This window comes from Ochotona curzoniae, unplaced genomic scaffold (genome assembly GCF_017591425.1).
Source record: "Ochotona curzoniae isolate NIBS_2020 unplaced genomic scaffold, NIBS_Ocur_1.0 scaffold_461, whole genome shotgun sequence".
In the NCBI taxonomy this organism is placed as follows: domain Eukaryota; kingdom Metazoa; phylum Chordata; class Mammalia; order Lagomorpha; family Ochotonidae; genus Ochotona; species Ochotona curzoniae.
In genome coordinates this window covers 520,023-539,216 of record NW_024467120.1, presented here as the reverse complement: position 1 = coordinate 539,216, position 19,194 = coordinate 520,023, and the positions used below count along the sequence as shown (strand labels likewise).

At 44.2% G+C, this 19,194-nt stretch overlaps 1 protein-coding gene across 1 annotated transcript in view; it reads right to left on the bottom strand.

Annotated features, from left to right (window-relative positions):
* LOC121147738 (zinc finger protein 585A-like) overlaps positions 1-19,194 on the bottom strand; it is a 163,847-nt gene that overhangs the window by 118,622 nt on the left and 26,031 nt on the right. The window contains exons 5-6 of the mRNA XM_040967643.1: positions 9,410-9,553; positions 6,352-6,409 (exon numbers count right to left, since the gene is read on the bottom strand). Of these exons, the coding sequence (XP_040823577.1) occupies positions 6,352-6,409; positions 9,410-9,553 (202 nt within the window). The remainder of the gene's footprint in view (positions 1-6,351; positions 6,410-9,409; positions 9,554-19,194) is intronic.

Genomic DNA, 19,194 nt, shown 5'->3' with positions numbered 1-19,194 from the left:
CCAGCCTCTGCCTGCTGGTTTCCCAGCAGCAAGCTCTGGGGTTTTTATGATATGAAATAGCTGCTTAGGGACATCCATAAATAAGGCCAACTTTAGTGTAGGTGAGACACGAATTGCTGGTGATTCCCAGGAACAGGGACATGAAACTTTAGGGCAAGCGTGGGACTGAGACCTGAAGGTTTGGACTGAGAAAACCTTAGCCCACAAGCATGATTGGCAAACAGGGTGCTCAGGACATGCCCAGCTAGGTTTTGGCACCAACTGGTCTACATTAACCACAGAGTTGAGCCACGGTGTCTAAGGCAGGGGTCGTGATAGGTGGATGGGGCTGCGGTCGGGTCAGGATACAGTTATAGTCTCCCTTGGCACAAGTGTGGACTGGAATAAGACATACTGGGCCGGGCCAGACTGCAACACCATCTGGTGCTCTGGAGGACCAGGGTAGATGTGGGACAGACTAGGCTAGGTCTCAACCCCAACTGAGCCATATGCGAGCTATATGGGGGTGTGGACAAGCCGTGGCTGGGCTGCAACATCCTACAGCAAGAACCAGAATGGGATGAAGGCCAGTTAAGAAAGGCCACTGTTCATGCTAGGACAGGAGGCGAAGTGGCACATGGACCCACTGGTATGCATGAAACCTGGCACTTGGAGGGGTTCTGATGGAGGAGCCCGGGCAACTCCTCTGGCAGGACATAGACCCTGCAGGTCAGCACAAGAAACATGCAAGGCAACAGCCAAGAGGTCATAGAAAGAGTCCCACTGGCATGCATTTGGCATGGTTCGGGCAGACCAGGATGAATCTGTTTATGTCATCCACTGGTAAATCCGAACGCCAGAACAGAGTGTGGGTCGAACCAGGTCCGGTCGCGACAGAAGCAATACACAACTTGGAATGCCAAGGTGAGGTAGCCTGAACCGGATGCAGCCGCAGCACCCAACCAGCACAGGTGAGAATCAGGAAGGGAGGAGGCAGAGCTGGCAAGGGAATAAGGGATGGTTCCCTAGCTGAACAGCTACTTCCACTGGAGAGCGTGAGCTGGGTAAACCAGACCAGGCAGGGCCACAGCACCTGCACACCTCATGTGGACCAGATAGGGTGAAAACTTGGCTGGGCTGACTATTCCCATTGGTGCAATCTACAAACAGAGTGGGTGAGGGTTGTTGGGGTTGTTGGGGTTTGGTCATAGCATCAGCTGGCGGAGGCTGGTACAGGGGGCTAGTCAAGTCGAGTCGAATCACAGGGGCACCTGGAGAGGGCACAACCTGGGAGTGGGAGCGACCTGGGAGGGAAATAGTGGGGTCTTCCCTCTTGGGTTACCACCCCCACGGGAGGGCACGGGAACTAGGACGGGGGCTGGGGTAGACACCCAACAACATCCATGAGGGCTGGTTGGATGAGATGGTTGGATGGAAGTAAGTCACAATACCCATTGACAAGTATGTGAGCAGAAGAGAATGTGGGACAGACCGGACTAGTCTGCCATACATACTGGCAAGCCAGGGTAGGGGGTGGGCCCGGTTGGGGTTACTGTGGGCCGCCCTGACTGGGCTGCAGCTCCTACTGGTTTGTGTGAGGGCCGAGTGTGTCCTGGGCAGAACCAGGCCGGACTGTAACACCCATTGGTTCTAGCAGAGGACATGAATGGAGACAGAACCGACCCAGCAACTGCAACCACCAGCTGATCAGGGCGATGGACTGTGCCGGGTCCTATGCTTGCTAGAACACGCAGGAATCTGGACTGGGAATACCTCAAAATTTCTTTGAGGATCTCCCCAGTCGAGACACCAGACTCAGAGTCCTAACCAAGAAAAGACAGAACAAGTCAATCAACAACCTCAGCTATCTGTTGGCAGCAAAATACTGGGCAAATGGAGACCCTAGAAGGGTCGACCACATCGTGCTTGGAGTGCCGAGACTGGTAGTGATCCATGAATGGTGAACTATTGAAACCACTTGATCAAGTATCTCAGAGCATGCCTCACATCGGGGACTTAGGGCGGGTGGGAAACTGGGTGAGGCTTCCCGCTCTATATCCCCCTTTACCTCAGATACATGAAGGAAGTGGTATGGAAATGATGGTCTTACCCACTTCCCTGTAGCCCTTGAACCTTTTTTACCCTAATTAACTATGTAAAGATTGTCAAAATATAATAAAAACATAAAAAAAAAAGATAAGAGGCAGAACAACTAGGGCCTGAACCAGCACTCATGAGATGCCCTCATGACGAAACAACTTCACCCACAGCACCACAAAGCCAATCCCAATACAATTTTTCAAAGCAAATGTGCCCTATCACGAACATGGTTTTAATTAATGACTAAAGCTTCTTATTACTTTACATGTCTACTTTTTGCCCATAACCACAACTACTGAAAACCTAATACCAAGATTATTATTGCTTGACTTACAAAATTAAACAATTATTTTGCAAGAGTTACTAGAATTACTGAACTGGAGCTGATTCTGTGGCACAGTGGGTGAAGTCACTGCATACTACATCAGCATCCCATATGGGTGCCAGCTTGTGTCCCACCTGCTTTCAATCCAGCTCCTTGTTACTGATCTAGAAAAGCAACATAAGACAGCACAACTATAAGGGCCATAGCACCCATCTGCAAGATCTGGGGGAAGCCCTCGGCCCCTGACCTCTCTTTCAATAATTCAGACTTCCAAAATAAAGGAATCTTCTTTAAAAAAAAAACAGAGTTACCGAACACATGATACAGCATTCTGTGAGAAAGAACAATCAGAAAGCTGTGTGAATAAACAGTGTTAGTTTCTTCTAAAGGAATGCCATTTTGTTCGTCTGGCCTTTTTGCCTGAAGATTGGCACAACACTGCTGAACAACTAACACAAAGAACCACTGTCTGACCATGGCTGGAAACCATGGCAATCTTGTAGCAACCTGGACATTCTCATCTATAAAATAAGAATTTGGACTTTGAACCAGCTGCCTGCTTTTGCATGTTTCTCCTTTTCCTCCTGCAAGGATATATGCAGTAAATCTCAACTGAAAGGCATGCTGGTTATCTGGAAGCACAAAGCTTCAGGTTCATTTTCAATGTATATTTTTCGTCTAGAAAAATATCAGCTAAGTACAGCACACATTTTATTCCTAGTTTTTAATTTTATGTGGGTATTCACTGAGAAAATATGTTTCAATAAGTCAGTGAATGAGAAAAATTAAATAATGAAATCCAGTTTTTTCCTTATATTAAATGAATATTTTGAAGATCTCTTCATATATGCTTAATGATTATAGCTTTCAATAACAGTAACTATAATATAAACACTGCTAAGTCTAGTACCTTACAGACGTAATATAAAATGTATTTTATATTAATATAAAATTAAAATACCTTACAGACTTTACAAAAACAGATTGAAAAATGACTAACAGTGGTGTATCTCATTGCTCATCGTGCCTGAAACTACTACTGGAAAATGCTGCGCTCATGAAAAAAGCCATTGTGCAGGCATAAAAGAAAATGGGCAGATACCAGACACTGAGGTTATGGAGATTGGGAAAACTCTCAAAGCATTTTCAGAACCACAGTATTTGCCTCCAGAATTTCAGGGCAGCCAGGTGGTCCTGATTCAACACATTTGGTGGCCTCCTCATGCCCTAGTTTTTTTGCTGTTCACAAAGGAATGCATGTGATTCTCTTATGCATGCTCTATCATTATACAACAGGTTTAGAGGAATCCAATTGCTTGTCTTTTTAGGTCCATCAGAAGCCACAGCAGTACGTGATCAGGTTCCAGTCTTCATGGAGTTTCCCCATGCTGAATATAAAGTGTGTAGGTATCATATGAAGATACATGTGAGAGGAAAGGAATTCTAGCAAGTGTGACCTCAGTTCCCTTGCTTTCAGTACTTTCTTTTCTGAGAAGACCATTTACTTCCACTCCTATTCAAAAACTCAGGCAAGATCACAATGTGTTGGTCAAGGAAAAGACAAAGTGATTTGTGTCACTATGAGATCACACTTTTCCTCTGGTTCCCATAAGCACACAGACCAACAATATTTCACTTTCTCTTTTTTTTAAGCTTTTACTTTTGTTGAAAAGTTAGATATACAGAGAAAAGGAGAGACAAAGAGGAAAATCTTTCATCCAATGAGTCACTCCCCAAGAGACTGCAACTGAGCTGATCCGAAGTCAGGTACTTCCTCTAGGTCTCCCACACAGGTGCAGGGTCCCAAGGCTTTGGGCTGTCCTTGACTGCTTTCCCAGGCCACAAGCAGGGAGCTGGATAAGAAACAGGGCTTCCAGGATTAGAACCTGTGCCCATATGGGATCCCATCCTTGCAAGATTAGGACTTCAGCTGCTAGGACACTGTGCCAGGCCTAGACAAACAATTTTTCAATAAACATCATTTCACTGATCTCAGATGAAAAAGATATTTGGTGCACACATTAAAAGTGTAAGCCTGGGGCGGGCATCATGGCACAGTAGTCCTATGGCAGTAGTACCGTGGTACCAGCATCCTATATGGGTGCCAATTTGTGTCCTGGCTGCTCCATTTCTGATTTTTCTCCCTGCTTTTAGCCTGGGAAGACAGAGGAAGATGGTCCAAGTTCTTGGTTTCCTATAGCCACATGGGAGAAGAAAGGGAAGCTCCTGGCTCCTGGCTTTGGGTCGGATCAGCTCCAGACATTGTAGCCATGTGGGAAGCAAACTAGTGGATTGAAGACCTTTCCCTCTCCTTCTCTCTATAAACTCTGCCTTTCAAATTGAGAAATATATTTTTAAAAAAAATGGAAGCTCCACAGAGGCTGGGATTATTAGCTACCAAAACATTACGTGGTTTGCTGCCCCTGGTAAATTGAGACACCCACACAATGCAAGACAATGAAGGATTACCCTCATAGATAGTACCACAGTCTGTGTAATGGACTCACAGATTAATTTTTAAAAAAATGTTGTTTAGTAACTATATGAAAAATATGGAAAGAATCAGCACTCCTAATGCAAAAAGGATTAAAAGATTACAGTTCATTCTTCACTCTCCAATAATCCAAACTCAAAAGAAGAAAAATGGTTAAATTACGTCAAAAAAATGAAAAATAAAAATTATATAAAGCCTTGCTTTGTGAACAAATAAGTAAACAATCATCCCAGTAATAATTTCATAGGAATGTATAAATAAGTAAGCTATATCTAATAAACTTTTGGGTCACCCAAATACAGAAGTAGACTAAATGCAGTATGTAGGTCATAATTTTCCTGATTCTACTTTATATATTATTTCTGTGTAATAATTCAGCCAAAACTCTAAAACAGAAAATGAGACTTAAGCAATAAAATAAAAAGGAATTTTGAAACCTGTGGTGCCTCCAGGTCAGGCTGCTGTATCTGCCAGCTCTCTTGGGCACCAGAGCTGGCGGAAGCCCAGGCAGGGGTTGGTGAGCTCAAGCCACTACAGCTGCTGCTGAGGAGGCCTCCACAATGGCTTTTGGCATCAGTCTCTGACCTGAGGAACCAGAACCCATGAATATGTGGTCCTGCCTCAGTGTATACACTGTATGACTAGATGACCTACATTACTGACTCCTGTGCAAATAAGCCAACAGAATCTCAGAATAAAGATGAGGATGTGGGGGAAATAGCCATTGGCAATGAATGGAAATGCTCCAGCTCATAAGAGGAATAGATTAGATGAGACAAAGTTCCAGAACCAGGATGGACAAGCCTGTGTCCCTAATCAGCAAGTAACTACAGAGTAGGATACAATAAATCTACATCCTTCAGCAACCCTTAAAATAAGAGTCAAAAAATCCTTTAGTGGATATGAAAAGGGATAGCTAGGTAACAGTGTCACAAGCTAGTAGCCACACTCTCCCTGCTATTGGTAAATCCCATCTGCCTATCAGTCAGTGACTTCACACCAATGTGTACTTTCCCTCACTGGGGACCTGGGCAGTATCATGAACTCATTCCCCTTTCCAACATGGTATGGCAATGTGACAAGGTGAGCTTTCATCCTTTGGACACACAATGGAAGGCAAAAACACTTCCCCCTCTTCCGCTGTTCCCCTCCCCTCCTCCTTACCCCTGAACATGCCCCTTTGTGGACCTATGATCTCCTCACCTTTTAAATATACTTAAAAAAATCTTTTTAAAAACTCATGCAACAAATACCTTGTTATGGTATTAGAAAAGACCAGAAACCAATCTGCACTCAGCTTAGATGGTTTTAAGAGTTATGACCATGAAAAATTTCTTATATACACATTCTCTGATACCTATGTTTTGCTTTTCCATTTTAATTACATGACTCTAATCATGTCCCTAAAGTACAAGGTAAAACAAATTGAAGAAGAAATAAATACACAACTTACTGGAGACATGTTCATCTTCTTTGACTTTGGAAACAGGCAGCAGACTCTAGAATTAAACCTAAAAGAGAAAATAGGTGGAGAAAGCTATGATAAAAAATAGCCTAGTTTGTTCCAATGTTCTACTGTGCAAAACAAGATCAAGACATAAACTAATAGAGGATAATGCACACATTAGCTAGCAAAAGAATACTCGAAAAGCCTCCTGGGGGGAAATGGTATCATACACCCAAGGAAGAGGCAGGAAAGATTTCACCAAAAGAACGCAGAATTTTACTAGCTGGTAGAGGTAGTAAGATATCATTAGATTAATTAAAAAAAATTCTACTGAGTTTGTGAAAATTAACATTACAAAGAAATAACTTGACAATTTAAAGATGGCTGTTGAAATAAATTATACTACACCAAAAAACACATTACATTGCCACTGAAATTTACATTATAGAGTGCTGTAGGGCAGTATTAACTCTTTTCGTATTAATACAGATATATCACAAAAGACCCAAACTTACTGGTTCCATTAAAACATGCTATTGCTTTCATAAAAGTGAAATCTCATATAAAGTATCCATATTAAAATTCAACATTGTCTGCCCAAAAATTACAAAGGAAAAATGGACACAGTGTATACTGTAATACACTTTTCTAGCAATTGTTTCAAATGACACACTTTCTGGTTCATACACCTTTGTTGAGATCCTCTCCAGTTTGGCTTTGTGACTGCACCTGGAGGACATTAGTAAAAGTGACACAGTTTCGATAGTATTTGTCTATTTGAGATATTGTTATTTCATGATAAAGCCTGAGGCTTGCCTGTTGGAGAAACAGAGCCTACCCAAATGCCAGCACAAACCACCAAACTTGTAAGTGCAGCCATCTCCAATAAACCAGCCTCAAACAGGGCACCAGAAGACTAAGCCCTCATTGTGATCTCAAGCACCACCTACACAGGAGAGCTCATTCTAAAACACTGAATCAGAATTACAAATACAATGGTTGTTTAACTCAGTAAAAATTTTTTGCTGATCTGTTGTATACCAAATGCTGATACACATTGGTAAGGGGGGGGGGAAGAGTTTGATTGACTTACATGCCAAATACAATGAACAGAACTTCAAACCCGCACCTAGAAGTTTCACAAATGTGAAACGCCAACCAGTTGAATGTTTGACAAAGTTGCTGGCACTAACAAATGTCATTTGAATCGAACAAAAAAACAACTGGGAGATCACAAGACTGTGCTTAAAAATGTTTACTTACATGTAATTACTGTATTGTTTGTTACTGATATTTTAATAAGTGAATTTACCGCAAAGGCGTGATTCACTCTAATCTGCCCACTGAAAATACAGGAAGGTTAGCTCATTAATTTTCTGTAACAGTTGTGACTTTCAGTAACAGAAAATCATACAAGTGAGAATAATTTTCCCAGACATTAAGTGAGGGAAAAAAAATGTATTATAAACCGTTGGTTATACAATTCCACACTAAGTTCTGCCAGGGGGAGGCGGGGTGAGAATGCTAGCCAAACATAAACTGACTCCTTTTCCTGAAGTTTACCCTTTTCCTGAAGTTTACCTCACAAGTAAACATGCATTTTTAATTAATTTTGAGCAAACTGTAAATGGCAGTCAGAAAGCCAAAGAAAGGGCTGGTGAGACAGAGCTGGTGGGGTGTCCCTGCAAAGCAGACATCGCAGAAGGGCCTGGATGCAATCCCAGATACTCCACTTCTGAGCCAACTCCCTGTTAACGCGCCCAGGAAAAGCAGAAGACAGCTCAAGTACTTGGGCCCTTGCCACCTCTGCAGGATGCCCGGATGGAGTTCCAGTCTCCTAGCTTTGACTTGGCTCAGCCCCAGCCGTTGCAGCCATTTGGTGAGTGAATCAGCAGACAGAAGATCTTTCTTTCTGCCTCTCCCTCCCTACAAATCCTGTACCCCTGAAAAATCTACTTTTCTTACCAAAAACAATTTGCAAAAGCAGTAAAAAAAATCCTGGCAAAGTCGTTCTGAACTACCAAAAATTGTCAGAACTGAGGGAACATCACCGCATCGCTGGCTAGCAAATGTAGCAAATGTGGTGACATCCGAGACAGGTCCGAGTCTAAAAGCCAGATTAAAATGAAGTAATCAGAGAACGGAAGCAATGCAGACAGATCCTCAGATATTACAGGCTATTTCTCAATCCAGGTCACACCGTCCTGGCTCCTCCAGTAGTTCGCTAGATTCCTGTTCACCAGTTCAGACGAAGATTCCAGTATCACCCAGTATTTGCCAGTTCACACATGATGTAGTATCTGAAAGCTTGTCTACTCTGGTTAACAGGCCATACAAAGTGTGTGTGTGTGTGTGTGTGTGTGTGTGTGTGTGTGTGTGTGTATGTATGAGAGAGAGAGACAACCGAGTCCTGCAGGGAGGGCTCAGGACAAAGAAGTATTCTTTTCAGTGGATTCCTATCCAAGAAGTCCCACTGTTTAAACAACCTAAGAACTACTTGATTCTAAAGGAAAGATAAGCACCACTGACCTCACCAACTGCAGACACGCAAGCCGCTGTTGCTGGAAAGACAGGAGGGACACGACCCGAAGACACGACCGAGCCCCACACAAGCAACTTGCACATCCTGCAAAATTACTTCTCGGGCAGTGTCCAGGTGTTCCTCAGGGCCGTCCACGCGGCCACCTCACTCAGGACCACCCCGATGATGCATTGACAAGGACAGAAACTGCGTGCCCCAAGCAGGACCGAGGTAGGGCTAGGGCACACTGCACCCCCGCCCCGCCGCTCGCTCACCGCACACAGCCACGGGCGCGAGCTTCTGGAATCGGCTTCCACGAAGACAGGCAGTCCCGCTTTCTCCCGCACGAGCAGACGCGCACAGCACAGCCTGAGACCGGGGAACGCTGGTTCTAACACCTGCGAAGACTCATCCCAGATTTCAGCGCTGCCAAGTCGGACTCCGCCCGCCAGAGAAGCGCCCGGCGCTTCTGCTCGCACGTCAGGCGCCAGCCATCCCTCCCCACGGGCCCCCAAGGCCTTCTGACACCCTGTTCATCCTCACCAGCGTTCGAGAACGCAGAGTCCGACTCCGCAGCCTGCACAACAGCGTGGGCACAGCACAGCATCTGGAATTTCCCGGAGGAAGATGGCGCGAGGGGGCGGGGCGGCACATGCGCAGACGCGATCTGGACGAGTTCCCACGGCCCTGCACCGGTGAAGTCATGGGCGCGGGCGACTACAGCTCCCACAAGCCTGAGCGCCCCTTTGTTAGGGACCGGGAGCACGATTCCTGGGTGTCAAGGGTGGTCCGCCCTGCTGCCTGGAAAACAGACGCGTTGCTTCTCAGCCGGTGTCTAACCGTGTGACTGCACTGGGAATCCTCATTCTTTAATAATTCACAGTGGGACAGAATCTTGCTGTGAATGGAGAAATTCAAGTGTGGGCGGGGCTTTGGATAATTATCCCCTGCTTTATTTTCTTGTAGAGTTATGATAATTATACTGCAATCATAGAGCTCACATCCATGCTTATTACACAAGCATTAAACAATCACAGCGACTCTATTTAATCCTGAAGCAGTTAAACAAGAAAGTTATATTGCTTTGATAACTTCAAAACCTTTAAAAAGATGCTTTAGCTCATCACTGAAAATAATTTTGTAGCCCATCATGGAAAAACTATTCTAATGTACACACTGAGTTAAAATAGTGGATCATTGAACAAATAAATTCTAGCATCACTGTGCAATTGAAAAATACTTCTGTTTGGTACTTAACTATAGAGTCCTGGCAATTATCTGTACACCTGACCATCTGCAAAGCTTCAAAATGTCTGTTACTACTTAGAGCAGAACTAGAACTTTTTCACCTGTTTCATGATGTCTGCCACAAAATAAACAGGGAGGTTAGCGTAAGTGTTTCACAGAGTTCCTGCTGTCTTAACTGCTCCCAGGTACTAGGACGGACCAGGCTCCTGTGACCAGCATCTGATGTGGTCCTGAGAGTGGAAGCAATTCAGTTACTGATGCAGAGTTGACAACATACCTCTGCTTTTTAATTTCTTTTTAATATTTACTGTAGTGCTTATTCAAATTCCTATATATTCTGATATCTTTCTGCTTGTCCTCAGTGAGCTTATTCTGTAAATCAGGAGACTGCCATCTTGGGCTTCCCATCCTAGATACCTCCAGCTTGGATCACAAAAGTAAGTAGACACTGCACGTGTTGGTCTCACAGCCACATTTCAGAAACAAGAAATGAGCTACCATGGAGCAGATAACTAGCTGGCTATGCGGAGAAGTGACTCCATGTCCTTTCCAGGAACTGTTACTCCCATGCCTGAGCTGCTCATGCTGGACACCAGGTCAGACCACTGCCCAAGATGCCAGCATCACATAAGAGCACTGATTTGAGTCCCATCTGCCCCACTTTTGATGCCAATGAGATAGTCCAAGTGCTTGTGTCCCTGATACCCACATGAGAGACCTGGCTGGAGTTCCAGGGTCCTGCCTTTAGAATGGCTCTCATATCAACAATTTGGAAAGTGAACCAGCAGGTGAAAAATCTCTTTGTCTCTCCCTCTTGTTCTATAGCTTGATTTTCAAATAAATACATAGATCTTTTAAAAACTAAAGTGGGAAGACCGTGCTCATTTATTGTTAGTTGGCCTTAAATAACACTTCTCTGGATTCAAGTCACAATTTATATGCAATGATTATACTATATAATTTTGAAGATCTAGTCAGTGAAAGAAGTTATTACACTTAATTTTACTGAATAGAAAGAATGAATAAGATAGTTCATATAGTAAATACAAATTGATAAGGACTGAGACCTGAGGTTAGTCTTTTCCCATTTGCTACTGACACAAATCTGCAGTTATTTAATGGTGATGCAATAATCATGGTTATTGTATTCATTTAATTCAGACATATATTATTTTAGGGCCCACCATGGCAGCCTAGTGGCCAAAGTCTACCTTGCATGTGCCAGGATGCCATATAGGCACTGGTTCATAACCCAGCTGCTTCACTTCCTTTACAGTTTGGAAGGGAAGTGCTTAAAGTACTTCAAATTTAATCACAAATCTATTGTTTCCATAAAATTCCCTACTGTGGACAATGCATGTAGTCAACACTGGAATACAAATGCTCTCAAGTCAAATACAGAGACCTCATTACTCAAGCAGAGTTTTGGCCCTCCCTATCAGCTGCCCTCACACAGAACACAGTCCTGGCAACAGCTAAATGAGAGTAACAAGAAAAATAATGCTGTTTAGCCACAACATGGGATTTAGCCCATTAACTGGCAGCTTTCAGGAAAGCAAACCCTGTATAATTAATTGTACTTGTCTGCAGTGCAATTGCCATTCCAGTGAGAAGGGAAAGCAAGGAAAGGAGCAGGTGAGGATTCTAATACCACTGAGTCTGTATGTTCTTATTCAATCTTGGTAAAATTTCAATAATAAATTTTTCTTTGCTTGCTATAAATCCTTGGAACCATATCTATATACTTTATTTAAAAATATTCATATGTATTTGAAAGAATTTTCCCATCTGCTACTTCACTTTCCAAATGCTCACAAGAGTTGGGGCTAGGCTAGGCTAAAGCCAGAAGCCCAAGACCCCACCCAGGTCCCCTAGGTGGGTAACAGAATGCAAATTCTGGAGCAAGATAATTTCAGGATTGAGATTCAAACCTAGACACTTTTGTGTGACATGGGAGCATGCTGGTCTGTTGTAGCAAGCAAATTGGATTTAGGTGCTGTTTTATGTACCTGATCTGCATTTCTTTTCCAGCTGATGGATGTTGTCTGTGAAAGCAGCACAAGATAGCCAAAGTGGTTGAGCCCCAGACACCAACATGAAGACCCTGATGAAACTCCCGACTATTGATTTTGACATGGCTCAGTCCCGGCTGCTGAGGCTCTTTGGAAAGTGAACCAGAGGATTGAAGATGTATCTCGGCCTTTCTGTCTCTCCCTCTCTCTGCGTAACTCGAACATGCAAACAAATGAATAAATACTTTTCTTTTTTTTTTTTTATTATTTTTTATTGGAAAGGCGGATATACAGAGAGGAGATACAGAGAGGAAGATCTTCCGTCCGATGATTCACTCCCCAAGTGAGCCGCAACGGGCCGATACTATGCCGATCCGAAGCCGATCCGAAGCCAGGAGCCTCTTCCGGGTCTCCCATGCGGGTGCAGGGTCCCAAAGCTTTGGGCCGTCCTCAGCTGCTTTCCCAGGCCACAGGCAGGGAGCTGGAAGGGAAGTGGGGCTGCCGGGATTAGAACCGGCGCCCATATGGGATCCCGGGCGTGCAAGGCGAGGACCTAACCACTTGCACCACCGTGCCGGGCCCGAATAAATACTTTTTAAAAAGAAAGAAATGTGAGCAAAAACACACTAAGCTACTGAGCCAAATGCCTTACTCCTCCATTCCTCAGTGAGTCAAAATTACTGTTCTTATGTAATCTTGAATAAGTGTCCATATGTATGAAACATTAGCTAGCAAAAATAATTAAAACTAAATTATCATGATCATGTGATAGTGAGAGAAACAATAAGTTGCATTATTCTTTGTGTTCTTTGATGACTAGTAGATGCAAAAAAGGACTGTAATATTATGATCTTAAAATTTTAGTTTAAAGGGCCAGGCATGGTAACCTAGTGGCTAAAGTCCTAGCCTTGAATGTGCCAGCATCCCATATGGGCACTGGTTCTAATCCCATCCAGCTCCCTACTTGAGGCCTGGGAAAGAAGTCAAGGATAGGGCCCGGCGCGGTGGCGCAAGTGGTTAAAGGTCCTCGCCTTGCACGCCCGGGATCCCATATGGGCGCCGGTTCTAATCCTGGCCGCTCCGCTTCCCTTCCAGCTCCCTGCCTGTGGCCCGGGAAAGCAGTCGAGGACGGCCCAAAGCTTTGGGAACCTGCACCCGCGTGGGAGACCCGGAAGAGGCTCCTGGCTTCGGATCTTCATAGTATCGGCCCGTTGCGCTCACTTGGGGAGTGAATCATCGGACGGAAGATCTTCCTCTCTGTCTCTCCTCTCTGTATATCCGCCTTTCCAATGAAAAAATAATAAAAATAAATCTTTAAAAAAAAAAGAAGTCAAGGATAACCCAAGGCCTTGTGCCCCTACACCTGTGTGGGAGAGCTGGAAGAGGCTCCAGGCTCCTGGCTTCAGAACAACGCAGCTCTGGTCATTGTGTCAGGCTAGGGAGTAAATCAGCAAGAGGAAGATCTTTCTCTCTGACTCTCCTTTCTGTATATCTGACTTTGCAATAAAAATTTTTAATTTTTTTTAGTTTAAAAGATGTAAGATATACCATCATGTTCACTAGATTGCTAAACTTAGTACAAATTGTAATAAAGCACAAAGAGAAGTAACTGAGTAAGTCTGTGACTTATAATATAAAAGCTACTAAAGATCTTTAAAAATTACTTATTTTCTTTTTAATATTGTTTACGTAGTTCAGAGGGATGCATGTACATGTGGGCCTAAAATTAGGGTGTAAGGATCAGGTACCCAGCAAGGTGGGTGGGGCATATATTTTAGATATTTTTTTTCTCCTGTGTCAGCAAGTGAAGATGGAGTGGGGGGGAACCCCTACATTAACACCAAGGGATTAGGGGGGAAATGATCACTTGATGATGCCTTTTAGAGCCTGATATGGGGAATAATGTTATGAGGGTATGATTTGGTGGTTATGATACTTCTCAGAAGTTGTTGGTGTGGTTGCTCCAGGAATGAGAAAACCTTTCAAAGGCCTGTTGCTAAACAAAGGCTGCCTTACTGCACCCACAGACCCAGAAACACCCTGCAAAGCTTAGCCAGGAGAATCGTCCAATATGTTCTACTTTCCATCCTCTTGATGAGACAGTACACGTCCCCTAAAGGCCTAGATGAGTTGGCCAAAATGTCCCTCATGTGCATCTGGACATGCTGTCCACCACACTGTCGTCAAGATCTGAGGAGGCCCAGTTCCCATGCATACACTCTAATGTCAGACCACACCTCCTATGTTTTTCCCTGTGGCCAGGGTCTGAGTTTAATGGTCTAATAAGAGATGCCCCCAAAAAGCTTTCCTGGGATCATCTCAGACTTCACTCTTGTATGCTCCAGGCAGTGCAGGGTCAGGATTGAACGGTGACCTGTACTAGCCAACACACATACAAGTAGATTCATTTCAGTCAGTTCTGCTTCAGCTCCAGATGTCAAGTGTATCAATGGGTGCTGCAGCCCAGTTTAGCCAGCCTGCCAGCAATAGCCCTCCACCAATCAGCAGATGCTTTGGCTTAGTTGGGGCAACCCCTAGGAATCCCCACAAGGCCTAACTCCAGCCCTGCTTTTTGTACACGCCAGCCTCTGCTACAGCCTCACCTGGCCCAGCTACATTCCATCCAGCTCCCATGCACAGCTATGGTAATTTTGGCTTAGTTGAGCCTGATCCACACCCAGACCTAGTCTTCGCATATGCTGACAAGTGCCACAATCTTGTCTAGCCTGACCTGCCCCCTGCCTGGTTATTATGCTAACCAGTGATAGAAACAGGCCAGCAGGGAAGTGTCCACAGTTCCCCTCTCAGGTATGTTTCCGCTGCAGATCATATGGCTTCCAGGGAGTACTGAGGTCCTGACTGATATGCAAGCTGGTACTGCAACCTAGCCCAGCTAACCAGCACCCAGACTGGTTCACTCCTAGTCTCAGCTTTCACACTTACCAGTGGCAGCAGCAACCAAGCAAGGGACTCCCTGGATTTCCCCTATCTGGCCTGCTCCTAGCTCTGGGTCTTGCAGGACCAGCAGGGACTTTGACCAAATCTGATATGCTTTTCCTCTCTCCTTCCAATCTAAGTCTCAGCATTAACCTATATAGCCCCCCCCCCACCACCAGTCCCAGCTCTTACCATGGGGTGCAGCAGCCTAGGATAATCTGATCCACCCTCAGATGAACTGGTCGATGTTGCAATCCAACATGGCCTGCTCTGAACCAACTCCCGTCTCTCACTTGTGCCAGTGTATACTATGGACTGACCCTGCCTGGCTAGCCCCCAAATGCGGCTCACACATAATCCAATGACTGCTATAGGTCTAAACCCTAACTCTTGCTCCAAACCCTAACTCTCACACTCACCAGCAGGAGCTATAGCCTTGCATGGGAGTTTCCCATTTTACCCTAATAGGCCCTCTTCTAGAAATGGATTTCATGTGTGCAGACACATGTTGCTACACAGACTGACATGCCAGCTCCCAGTCCTGGTACTCACCAGTGGGTACTATTACCTAGCTCCAGTAGCCCACACCCATTCCAGCTCTCACCCAAGGGTACTGCACAGCCTAGTCTGGCCTGGCCCACCCTAAGGTCTCGTGTAACCCAAAAGAAGATATGGCCTACCTTGGCCTGTCCCACAGACATTCTGGCTCTTGTGATTCCCAGCATGTATTCCAGCCCAATCCAGTAGGGCCTGCCCCAGACCCAGCTCACAGCTTCTCTAACAATGCTGTAGCCTTGTCTGCCTGGCCAGCCCACAACCCTGACTCTCACACATACTAGTGGTAGCTGCAGCCCAGCGGGGCAGTTCCCAGAATTCCCTACTGGGTCGTTCCCAACCCCGGATTTTGTACACACGGATGGGTTTTCCTCATGGTCGGGCATGGCCGACCTGCAATCTTAGCTCTCACTGGCAGGTGTTGTAGCCCAGCCCATCCCAGACAGGGATAACCCACACCCTGTCCTGGCTTTCTTGCATGCCAATAGGTGCATGGACTGGCCAGGCCTGCTCCTCAGCCCTGGCTCTTGAGCTCCCTTCAGAAGCTACAGCCTGTTAGGAGAGTTTTCCCTGGATTCCCCACCAGGTCTGCTCCCATCTTTGAATCTCAAGTATGCCACTGGGGCTGCAACCCTGCTTTGCATGATCTTTTTCAAGATCTAGCCATTGTATGTACTGCCATTGTATGTGCCCCAGTACTGCCCACCTCTTCCTAGTCCCAGCTACTAAGAGTATCAAATAATTCCTGTCAGGTGAGTTCTGTTTTCCATCCTAGCTTAGGAAATCATTGTCCCACCTCTCTGTGTAAACAAGTGGGTGTTGCAGTCCCACAGGGGTGAGCCCACAATTCCCCTACAGAAATCTGCCCCAGATCTATTTGTCTCATATTTTGGTGGGTATTATAGCCCAGCCTGACATGGCCCACTCTTTTTTCAGGCACTCTTGGGTGGTTACTGTGGCCTAGCTCAGCCAATCATGCTTGCTAGACCAGCTTTTGTATTAATCAGCCGGCAGTAGGCAATGCTGTTAAGCCTAGCAGAGGTCTCCCACATGGGCAGGTACCTCGGACTGATCCAGATATGTCCTCTCATTACCTCCCTGAAAAACCACTTTGTCTCAGCTCCCTTACCTACTGGCAAGTACAATAACCTGGTCCATAGAAGACCCCAGAAGTCATTTCTTCCCTGTCAAATATGCTGCCAGCCTTCCCACTCCAATACATCCCCACAACCCCTTCCCCAGTCAATCTTTAGCTCCCATTCCTGGGCCTAGGGGATGGAGTGGTGTCTCCCAGCCCAAGTTCCTCACCTTCCCCACCTACCTTAAAAAAAAAAAAAAGAAAGAAAAAAGAAAAAAAAATTATGGTGACATACTGCTATAGTTAACACAAATTTGACATTGACCAGGTCCAGGAAGGCTGCCAGCTACTGGTTACTTTTCTCCTAGCAGAGTAAAACTTGCCTGGGTATAAGACAACCTAGGCAGTTGCCAATAGCTCAGGTAAAGATATTAATAATCCCCAAAGTGTCACAAAGCAGTTGACTTAGTAGATAACACTGAGAATATACTAATATATTTCAAGCAAATGTTTTCTTGTAATAATAAAACATTTATGCTTTCTGAGAATGTACATTACTAGCACTACATCACACAGTATAAAGCATACATTCTGAATGACGTGATTTAAAATTTTGGAACATCTTCAGGAAAGCACTCTTCAGGTTGACTGCTAAGTGTTGCTTTATGATGGAATTTATATTTCACTTTCTTTCTCCTATTTTAGTGTTTATCCATTAAGTAAACTGAGCGTCATACAAACGTTTTTTGTAACTGTAGATTTCGTTTCACAACACTACTTTGAAAGCTACAAATATTTTCTTGCGCTTCCTCTCATTTGTAAAATCTCCTCATATGCCAGCTTATGTTTGACAGTAATTGGTTTTATCTGAACATAATCAGCCTTCATTTCCACTCTGGATTGTGAGATGTATGAGCATATACGTTTGTGCACATGCCAATAGTACTGACAATAATATCATGAGTAACCTTCATTCTCCTTTCATGAAATTTTCTTCATAGATGGCTACCCATGAGAAAGAGCAGAAAGTCCCCATTGTGACTATTTAAAGATACGGCCTTTAAGAAGATAATTAGGATCAAATAATACCAACATGTGAGGCCCTCATCCAAACTGGTTTCCTTGGAGGATGGAGAAATATTGGGGATGCTCACAGACAGAGGAAATATCTTGAGGTCACAGAATGTCTAAAAGATGACTGGAAGTCAGGGGCAGGGAGCCTTAGAAGAAACCAAGCCTGCTCATAGCTTCCAACTTACAGAGCCAGGAGAAATAAACATGATTTCAGCCATGGTATACATGGTGACCCTCTCAAATAAACACGCATGCATTCCTGCCTATTTTTCTTATGGCCACCTGGAAGATATGCAATGGAATTGTCAGACAAATACAGAGACTAAAAATGTGACTTCAGGTGACCTAGAAGACTAAAGTAAAAAGAGATAAAAATTAAAACAAAACAAAACAAAACAAACTTTCCTCAAAAACAAAAATATCAGAAGGAGAAGTAAAAAAATACATACTTTAAAGATTTATTTATTTTTACTGCAAAGTCAGATGTATGTAGAGAGAACGAGACAGAGAGGAAGGTCTTACATCCAATGATTCACTCCCCAAGTGGCTGCAATGGCCGGAGCTACACCAATCCAAAGCCAGGAATCCAGAGCCTCTTCCAGGTCTTCTACTCAGGTGCAAGTTCCCAAGGCTGTTCTTGACTGCTTTCCCAGGCCACAAGCAGGGAGCTAGATGGGAAGCAGGGCCGCTGGGATTAGAACCGGCACCTATATGGAATCCTGGTGTGTTCAACGCAAGGAGTTTAGCTGCTAGGCTACTGTGCCAGACCCATAAAATGCATTTCTAATAAAGCACATGATTACATAAAATGCATTAAATAATATATATTATTTTAATATATAAATAACTAAATAACTATATTATATTTATCTATAATATATAAAACTAAATAAAATATATTAAACATAATTATGCATGCACATATTTTAAGTCCTTAATTTGAATTCTAAAATTTACATTAAAATTGTATAATGAAAACATGAAAATACACATAAGACCTAAAGTAACATTGATATTTTCTGAAATCAACCTTATTTAAAAATTTTAATTTGGGGTCTGGCACAGTAGCCTAGTGACAAGTTCTCACCTTGCATGTATCAGGAACCCATATGGGTCCTGTTTGTATCCCAGCTGCTCCATTTCCTATCCAGCTCTCTGCCTGTGGACTGAGAAAGCAGTGGAGAATGGCCTGAAGCCTTGGGACCCTGTAGTCATGTGGGAGACCCGAAATAGGCTCCTGGCCCTTGGCTTCAGGTCAGCTCAACTCTGCCCATTGAGTCTACTTGAAGAGTGAACCAGCAGATGGAAGATCTTTCTGTCTCTCCTCTCAGTAAATCTGACTTCCCAATAAAAATAAATAAAGCTTAAAAAATTACAGGACAGAATTGTAGCATAGTGAGTTAAACCTCCATTGTGATGCTTAC